This window comes from Akebia trifoliata, chromosome 4 (genome assembly GCF_017979445.1).
Source record: "Akebia trifoliata isolate Shusen 1 chromosome 4, ASM1797944v1, whole genome shotgun sequence".
NCBI lineage: Eukaryota > Viridiplantae > Streptophyta > Magnoliopsida > Ranunculales > Lardizabalaceae > Akebia > Akebia trifoliata.
Window position 1 is genome coordinate 41597669 of NC_141378.1, and position 9701 is coordinate 41607369.

The 9701-nt window shown below is 38.0% G+C and overlaps 1 protein-coding gene across 1 annotated transcript; it reads right to left on the minus strand.

The window, feature by feature from the left end:
* Window positions 1-4505: 4505 nt before the first annotated feature.
* LOC147405025 (uncharacterized) lies at window positions 4506-8669 on the minus strand. The gene is made up of 2 exons (XM_086441150.1): window positions 4905-8669; window positions 4506-4763 (listed from the first exon to the last, which is right to left on the minus strand). The coding sequence occupies exon 1, from the start codon at window positions 7717-7719 to the stop codon at window positions 4984-4986; it is 2736 nt and encodes a 911-aa protein (XP_086297276.1). The 5' UTR covers window positions 7720-8669; the 3' UTR covers window positions 4506-4763; window positions 4905-4983.
* Between the last annotated feature and the right edge of the window lie 1032 nt (window positions 8670-9701).

Genomic DNA, 9701 nt, shown 5'->3' on the forward strand with positions numbered 1-9701 from the left:
GTAGGACAAAAAACGTTTGTTAAAGTGTGTGGTAAAACTTAGGGTGCTGAACATTTCCCATATATATATATATATATAGGGTCCCGTTCGGCACCCTAAGTTTTACCACACACTTTAACAAACGCGTTTTGTCCTACATGGGTTAGAAGTTTCGGAATGAGCTGATTTTTGGTGAGGATGATCTCTATGGTGAGGAGATCATCCTCACCAAAAATCAGCTCATTCCAAAACTTCTAACCCCATCAAAAATGATTTACAAAAATTGGACGGTCCACGATTTTTCAACTTGTAAACATGGGGCTAAACATTTCGGAATGGGCTGATTTTTGGGGAGGATGATCTTCTAATCATAGAGATCATCCTCACCAAAAATCAGCCCATTCCGAAATGTTTAGCCCCATGTTTACACTTTGAAAAATCGTGGACCGTCCATTTTTTGTAAATCAATTTTGATGGGGTTAGAAGTTTTGGAATGAGCTGATTTTTGGTGAGGATGATCTCCTCACCATAGAGATCATCCTCACCAAAAATCAGCTCATTCCGAAACTTCTAACCCATGTAAGACAAAACGCGTTTGTTAAAGTGTGTGATAAAACTAAGGGTGGCGAACGGGACCCTATATATATATATATATATAGAGTAGCGTTCATAGGGTCCCGTTCAGGACCCTAAGCTTTACCACACACTTTAACAAATGTGTTTTGTCTTACATGGGTTAGAAGTTTTGGAATGGGCTGATTTTTGGTGAGGATGATCTCTATGGTGAGGAGATCATCCTCACTAAAAATCAGCTCATTCCAAAACTTCTAACCCCATCAAAAATGGTTTACAAAAAATGGACGGTCCACAATTTTTCAACGTGTAAACATGGGGCTAAACATTTCGGAATGGGCTAATTTTTGGGGAGGATGATCTTCAAATCGTAGAGATCATCCTCACCAAAAATCAGCCCATTCCAAAACTTCTAACCCATGTAGGACAAAAAACGTTTGTTAAAGTGTGTGGTAAAACTTAGGGTGCTGAACATTTCCCATATATATATATATATATAGGGTCCCGTTCGGCACCCTAAGTTTTACCACACACTTTAACAAACGCGTTTTGTCCTACATGGGTTAGAAGTTTCGGAATGAGCTGATTTTTGGTGAGGATGATCTCTATGGTGAGGAGATCATCCTCACCAAAAATCAGCTCATTCCAAAACTTCTAACCCCATCAAAAATGATTTACAAAAATTGGACGGTCCACGATTTTTCAACTTGTAAACATGGGGCTAAACATTTCGGAATGGGCTGATTTTTGGGGAGGATGATCTTCTAATCATAGAGATCATCCTCACCAAAAATCAGCCCATTCCAAAACTTCTAACCCATGTAGGACAAAAAATGTTTGTTAAAGTGTGTGGTAAAACTTAGGGTGCTGAACATTTCCCATATATATATATATAGGGGGGGCGTTCAATAGCCAACTTTTTGGCAAAACATTTTTCAAAACATGAGTTAGAGGTTTTGGAATGGGCTGATTTTTGGTGAAGATGATCTCTACGGTGAGGAGATCATCATCACCAAAAATCAGCCCATTCCAAAACTTTTAACCCCATCAAAAACAGTTTACCAAAAATGGACGGTCCACGATTTTTCAGCTTGTAAACATGGGTTAGAAGTTTTGGAATGGGCTGATTTTTGGTGAGGATGATCTTCTAATCATAGAGATTATCCTCACCAAAAATCAGTCAATTCCAAAATTTCTAATCCATATAGGACAAAACACGTATGGCAAAGTGTAGAGTAAATAGTTGGGTGCCGAACATATATATATATATATATATATATATGGGAAATGTTCAGCAACAAACATTTTGGCAAAACATTTTTCAAAATATGGGTTAGAGGTTTTGGAATGGACTGATTTTTGGTGAGGATGATCTCTACGGTGAGGAGATCATCATCACCAAAAATCAGCCCATTCCAAAACTTCTAACTCCATCAAAAATGGTTTACAAAAAATGGATGGTCCACGATTTTTCAACTTGTAAACTGGGGTTAGAAATTTTGGAATGGGCTGATTTTTGGTGAGGATGATCTCCTCACCGTAGAGATCATCCTCACCAAAAATCAGTCCATTCCAAAACCTCTAACCCATGTTTTGAAAAATGTTTTGCTAAAATGTTTGTCAAAATGTTTGTTGCTGAACAGGACCCTATATATATATATATATAGGGAGCGGTTCGACAGCCCTAAAGTTTGCCAAGTTTTGTGCCAAACATTTTTTGTAAATCGCTTTTGATGGGATTAGAAGTTTTGGAATAGGCTGATTTTTTGTGAGAATGATATCTACAGTGAAGAGATCATCCTCACAAAAAATTAGCTCATTTTGAAACTTCTAATCCTATTTTATAAGTTGAAGAATCGTGGACCGTCCAATTTTTGTAAATCACTTTTGATGGGGTTAGAAGTCTTGGAATAGGCTGATTTTTTGTGAGGATGATCTCTACAATAAAGAGATCATCCTCACAAAAAATCAGCTCATTTTGAAATTTCTAACCCTATTTTACAAGTTGAAGAATCGTGGACCGTTCAATTTTTGTAAATCACTTTTGATGGGGTTAGAAGTTTTGGAATAGGCTGATTTTTTGTGAGAATGATCTCCTCATCATAGAGATCATCATCACAAAAAATCAGCTAATTCCAAAGCTTCTAACCCATATTTTGAAAAATGTTTGGCACCAAACTTGGCAAACTTTAGGGCTGCTGAACAATTCCCATATATATATATATGGGTAGTGTTCAATGGCTAACTTTTTGGCAAAACATTTTTCAAAACATGAGTTAGAAGTTTTGGAATGGGCTGATTTTTGGTGAGAATGATCTCTACGGTGAGGAGATCATCCTCACCAAAAATCAGTCCATTCCAAAACTTCTAACCCATGTTTACAAGTTGAAAAATCGTGGACCATCCATTTTTTGTAAACTATTTTTGATGGGGTTAGAAGTTTTGGAATTGGCTGATTTTTGGTGATGATGATCTCCTCACCGTAGAGATCATTCTCACCAAAAATCAGCCCATTCCAAAACTTCTAACTCAAGTTTTGAAAAATGTTTTGCCAAAAAGTTTGCTAAAAAGTTTCCCATTGAACGTGACCCTGTATATATATATATATATATAGGATCCCTATCCGTGGCCAACAGTTTGGCAAACATTTTGGCAAACACTTTTTCAAAACATGGATTAGAGGTCTTGGAATGGGCTGATTTTTGGTGAGGATGATCTCTACGGTGAGGAGATCATCCTCACCAAAAATCAGCTCATTCCAAAACTTCTAGCCCCATTTTACAAGTTGAAAAATCGTGAACCGTCCATTTTTTGTAAACCATTTTTGATGAGGTTAGAAGTTTTGGAATGGGCTGATTTTTGGTGAAGATGATCTCCTCACCATAGAGATCATCGTCACCAAAAATCAGCCCATTCCAAGACCTCTAACCCATGTTTTGAAAAATGAGTTTGCCAAAATGTTTGCCAAACTGTTGGCCATTGAACGCTACTCATATATATATAGGGTGCTGAACATTTCCCATATATATATATATGGGGGGCGTTCAATGGCCAACTTTTTAGCAAACTTTTTGGCAAAACATTTTTCAAAACATGAGTTAGAGGTTTTGGAATGGGCTGATTTTTGGTGAGGATGATCTCTACAGTGAGGAGATCATCATCACCAAAAATCAGCCCATTCCAAAACTTCTAACCCCATCAAAAACAGTTTACAAAAAATGGACGGTCCACGATTTTTCAGCTGGTAAACATGGGTTAGAAGTTTTGGAATGGGCTGATTTTTGGTGAGGATGATCTACTCACCGTAGAGATCATCCTCACCAAAAATCAGCCCATTCCAAGACCTCTAACCCATGTTTTGAAAAATGTTTTGCCAAAAACTGTCACATTATAAGATTAGCTTTTGACTACAATGGAATCTCATTCTATAGGAAAATGAAAGATTGGGTCATGAGAGAAAAATCCAAAATTTAAATAAAGGAGTTGATCTTCAAACATCCATATCCTTGAACCTGACTTTTTTTTTTTTTTATTCCTGTATGAACAATCATCAATCTGATAAAATTCAACGAAAAAAAAAAAAAAAAAACCAATCTGATAGAGATTTATACTTCAAAACTAAGATTACACAATGGGACATGATCCTTGAAAAACCAAGACAGAGACCCTCAAACAAACATTTTTCCTATTGGAACCAACCAAGAAAACACATATGCAAACAAATATTGTTTGTTTTTGTCTATCTAGACAAAGATTTCATTTGAGTCAATTTAGAGACTAAATCAAAGATTAGAGTCTTTTCTTAGCTTGTTTGTGCACAGAGAGGCTAAAACGTAGCCTAATGAATATCATTTATTTTGTTTCTTGACTTTCTTCTTTAATCCAAAATACCTTCACCAATTAGACTTTTTGGTACTAAGCATTTCATCACAATGAAGCCTATACACCAATAATAGAAAAAGAAACATATAAATTTCGGAGATGTCTTAGTCCGCGTGAAAATTTAGTATAACACAACTTCAACTTCAACTTCAACATCGGATTTGGGTATCATGATATCATACAGTATTTTACGATGTAATTATTACCGCATATCAAAGATTTCGCATTGAGGTGGTATTATACTTAAGTACCACCGAGGCTATGACGTCTTCGAGTCCCAAATAATGGCTCTCTATGGTGGTGAACATTTCTAAGGCAAACTCTACAATCTACATGAACCCACAAAGGAGAAAAAAAAACATTTAAAGGAAATACAAAATAACGATGGATAAACAGATTCATTCACCAGCTCGCACGGAAAATCCCTCTCAAGGAAGAATCAAAAGAAGCAGACTGCACAAGAAACATACCTTCGCGGCGTCCTTCCGTGCTTTTGCATTTTCTATCCACGTTTGAAAAAGAAAAAACATCTATATCAGCCTCGAAATCTTAGGTTTCTGAACCCTCAGGAACGGTGGGTAGTAATCCATCTCCTTCAATAAAAGTCGGATTAAGAAATTTGGCCATGAAAACCCACATCTTGTACACGTCTTCGAAGGTAGTGAGAAAGCTGAGAGACGCTGTTACAACCTCGACTCGGATGAACCCATTTTTACTATCATGGCGACCATCCCCTCGATGCTGTTTCGAGTTATCTACAATCCGAATATGACTAAGGAAGCCAATGCCAAGAGAGATACCATTTTTCTCGGCTAATTTTTGAACAATTTCAGGATTAATTAGTTCCCCACTACTGACTCTCACATTGAATGCTACGGCCGCACCTCTTTCATATTTGATCTTGGGGCCATAGATTTGAATGAGATGCATTCCCGTGCCTCCGTCCGAACCCGCAAACCGAAGTTGCAATAAAGACGTGACAAGCCAATTAATGAGATATCGAAGTCTTAGTGTCGTTTTGTTGAGACCCAACATGTTTACATGATCGAGATGCCGGCATATTATCTCAGGCTCTCTCCTACCCCACTCTTGCCCGTCTTCATCTTCATCTTCATCACTAATAGACTCATCATCACCAAGAGAAGTTGAAGGAACCTCTCCACGCTCCAAAGTATGACTCAAACGTCCTCCTTTTCGGTTCTCTTCCGTGCTAAATGACACCCTTCGTTCCATACTCATCACTCGTTCGTTCTCCTCCAAACCGAAAAATCTTCCGCCCGCAAATCTGTTCCCTTCCCTCCTTCCCAATAGCCTAAACTCGCCTTCCGTCTCTCTCCTTATAGCACTTTCTTTTGTCTCTTGGCATATTTCAGACGTCGAGCCATTCTCGAGGCTACCATGTCGATAGTCAGACAACTTTGACTCGGTCAGCATTGATTCTTCTCTGATTGCAGATTCTTCCTGAATCTCCCCTCCGTTTGTGAACTGCTCCTCTTCTGAGACTTCCTTGACACGATCCAATTCTTGCGAGACCGACAACACGGCTGCATCAAATGATAACACATGGTCCTCATTATGTCTAAAGTTCACCAACCTATCATCATCAATTGGACTTCTAGACATCTTTGAGGCAGGTTTCGGAGAGTGTCGCTTCTGATTCTTCTTACCACTAAACCAAGGAGGTGGCAGAGGAGAACCCAAATTTGGTTTGTTCAATTGGCCCGAATGGTCAGAACCAAATGGGCTCTGACCCAAATCGATCCAGAACGAATTGTCCGAAAACTCATCTTCGCTGAAAACCGGGCTCTTCATCACCTCACCTATCGAAATGCTCTCCGCTTCTTCAAAAATTGTGCTTGCCCCATCCCTATCAGAGCTGTTATCGTGTTCCATCTCGGTCTCAAACACGTCCCTCACTTGAGCAGACGTGTACGCACCCGAAAAAGCAGGCAATTGTGATTTCCGATGACTTTCTTGGATTAATTCTTCGTTCCCATCAATCCCCTCGGCTTCATTACCTACCAAACCATCAAGTGCATCCATCGAATCACTCAAATATTGCGGGAAAACCGGAACGATCCTTACCATTCCCGACCCAGTACACCCTGACTGGTTATGTAGGCTTCCCATCACAGATTTCTTGATAAGGAGACATCCGAACCCAGTCGGATCAGAACCAAATACCCGATAAAAAGAAGTGATAATAAAATCAGGCCGAAACAACGACAGCCCGAGTGAGTCCATATCCTTAGGACCCAATGATCCGGCATCGAGCAATACATGCCAATTGTTCTGCTGAGCCAAAGCCATCCACTGATACGAATACTTAGCTCCCGTAACTCTAGATTGAACGGGGAACACAAAAAGACCAACAGCCGAATCTTTCTTCCTTCTCTTCTTGTTCGATATCTGTTTTCTAAGCTCTTTCGAGGAAAGTTGCAACGTTGGCCATTTAAACCAAGCACTATAGATCTTTGCACCCTTTTCTTTGGCACTCTGAGCCATCCAATTAACTGATTGGCTCTCGTAATCAAACATGGTTAAAAGTTTCTTGTTTGTTTGAAATGGGTAAGATTCGGCTAGCAATTTAAAGGCAGACCCTCTACTGACAGTAAAAACAAGGCCATATTCGCTCTCGGGGATGTTCAAATAATCCATAATTCTAGTCTTTATATCATGCTCAGCAGTGCCTTTCTCAGCACCCCCATATAATGCATGATTGCTCAAGTTTGCAGTTATCTCAGACAAACTAAATGCAGATGACTCCCAATACTGAACAGTTTGAAAGTAAGAGAAAAGCCCGAATCCACAATAGTCTAGACATACCTTGGCAATCAATTCGGATAGGTGCCCATACTCATCGGATCTTAGTTGATCGATCTTCTCCGAAGATTGGAACTTTGGGTACATTGTGAGGAACTTCGAGAATGACTCATGAAGGTTGGGGATTGACTCTTCGGAGTCAAACGTGCGGTCCGCTGCGAGGGCAGTCGCTCGAAGGAATTCCCTTTGGGCGTGGAGCCTAGCGAGGGATCTTGACCTCCCAAAGCTTCCATCTTGATTGGAAAATGATTCTGGATCGACGTCTTGAGATTTTACCAGTGACCCATCTTCCGAAGCCTCTTCAAGTGCCTCTCGAAGCTTGTTTTCTTGTAATTGGCGAAGAATCGATGGTTTTCGCTTGCTTTCCTCTGTCAAACCACCAGACCCATCTCTCCTTTTGTTCTTCTTTTCTAGGAATAAGGCAGCACAGTGGGATATAGGCTTCCATAGTGAAAAATGCATGAATCCAAACAAAGTGAAACCAAAACCAGCTCAAGTTCAAGTTCAACCACCAAAAACTCAGGATTTAATCCATCTAAATGAACCCAAAACAAAGCAGATTCAAGGTTCAGGTTCAAAACAAAGTGAAAGAGAATCTGAACTTTCTCAAAATCAAAAAATCAAAGCCCTAAGTTAAGGAGGGAAAGCAACAGAGAATCAGTGAGAGGAGCCTTTACTTTATCCAAAAACATTCAAACCTACAAACCATAGATTCTTCCATTGATTCGTCAGAACTTTTAAAGGGAACAATCTGATTCCAGACCAATCTTTAAACCAGATCAAAAGAAACCATAACTTTAGCTTCCTCCAAGAACCCCAAATCCACAGAATTGAATTCAAATACAACACCCCCAAATCAAAAACCTAGAAATTCAAACTCAAGGATCAAAACCCATCATTGATTCCAGACATCCCAACCAAAACCCAACCAGAAAACCAGAGATTCAACAGAAAAATGACATCCAGGGTAAAAAGAGAGAAACCCAGTACAACCAAGACCCCGAAATCCCCAAAAAATTCACAAAATCATTTAAACCCAAACAAATTAAAGACCCGCCAGTTACAAATTTTCCAGAAACCCTAATTCAAACCCACCAAAAACCCAGATCCACAAAACCCAAAAGATGTCAAAACCAAAAACCCTTTATGACTCTCACACCATGAATGTTGCAGAAAAGCAAGAACCAAAAAAAAAAAAAAAAAACTAGAAGTTCATCAAAACCTCAAAAAAAAAAAAAAAATTGAATAAATAAATAAAGACTCTTGAAGCTGATTTGTAGAGAAAAGCCAACAATGATAACAAGCTCTCTCCAAGCCTCCTACCACACCTCTCACTCTCACCTCTGCAACAAAATTAAATGCAAATCTTCCTCATCAACTTCTCATTTACTTGCAATCCTCAAAAACATGGCCACATTGATTGCTTCCAATCAATTTTTTTCCTTTTTACTATACAGTAAAAAAAAAGTTAAAAATTAAAACACACCCTATTTGACTTTAGAAACTTCAACCAATAACTTTTTTTTTTTTTTAATGGAATTTAACTATATTTTTCCATACCACTGGCATGAAGAAAAAGCTTTAAATATTCTTAGATTGTTTTTTGGTGGGACCCACGACTGCCTATTTGTCCTCCTATAATGGCTAAAGTCAAATCAACTTACTTATAATGTTTTCTTCTGTCTATATAATACATCCACTACATTTAAATTCTTTATTTTATTTTTCATATTTTTATTTTTGATGTTTATTTAATGGGTTTATTTTGTTTGGGGTACGATTTCCATGCAAATAGGATCCAATAAAGTTTGTCGACTCGGATTGACTCTGTTGAGTCAGAATCGAATCTACATAGTCAAAGCGAATCTCTCCGATTTGATTTGATTTATTCGGCCAACAACTAGTTCTAAGTTCTAACTAAACGGGTCAATGAGTACCCATTTAACCCGAATCCAAAGTGATTGCTAACGATTTCCTGACTCAAGAATTTTCACTCGGTCTTTACTCGGTTGATGTGACGAAGGCATGGAACCTTTGATCTTTTCCTTGTGTATCCCAAAGAAAAAGATCTATGATTCTATGTTGTTGCCATGTCAGTCAAGTACAGATCGAGTGAAAATTTTCGAGTTAAAAAATCACGACTCTTATAAGAATCAGTCATAGTTATGTCTAAAATAGAATGTGAATTATGAGAATGAATTTACGTTGTCATTTCTTTTTTATATTATAGTTGATTTTAAACTTTTTCTATTTTAAAATTAATTTATATTTATAAAGTTCTTCAAGTTTTCAAATAAACTATGCATTTGAACTTAAAATGCGTCGTCTCTTTTAAAAATTTATGACTTGTATAAAAGATGAATTTTAATTTTTGAAAAAATCTTTAGTCTGTACTTTTGTCTTTATTTGAAAAAAAATTATAATTAAATCGATAATTTTGTAGA

Bases quoted from the DNA above. Each gene is read 5' to 3' on its own strand.
- LOC147405025 (XM_086441150.1), bottom strand. From the start codon at position 7,719: ATGCATTTTTCACTATGGAAGCCTATATCCCACTGTGCTGCCTTATTC.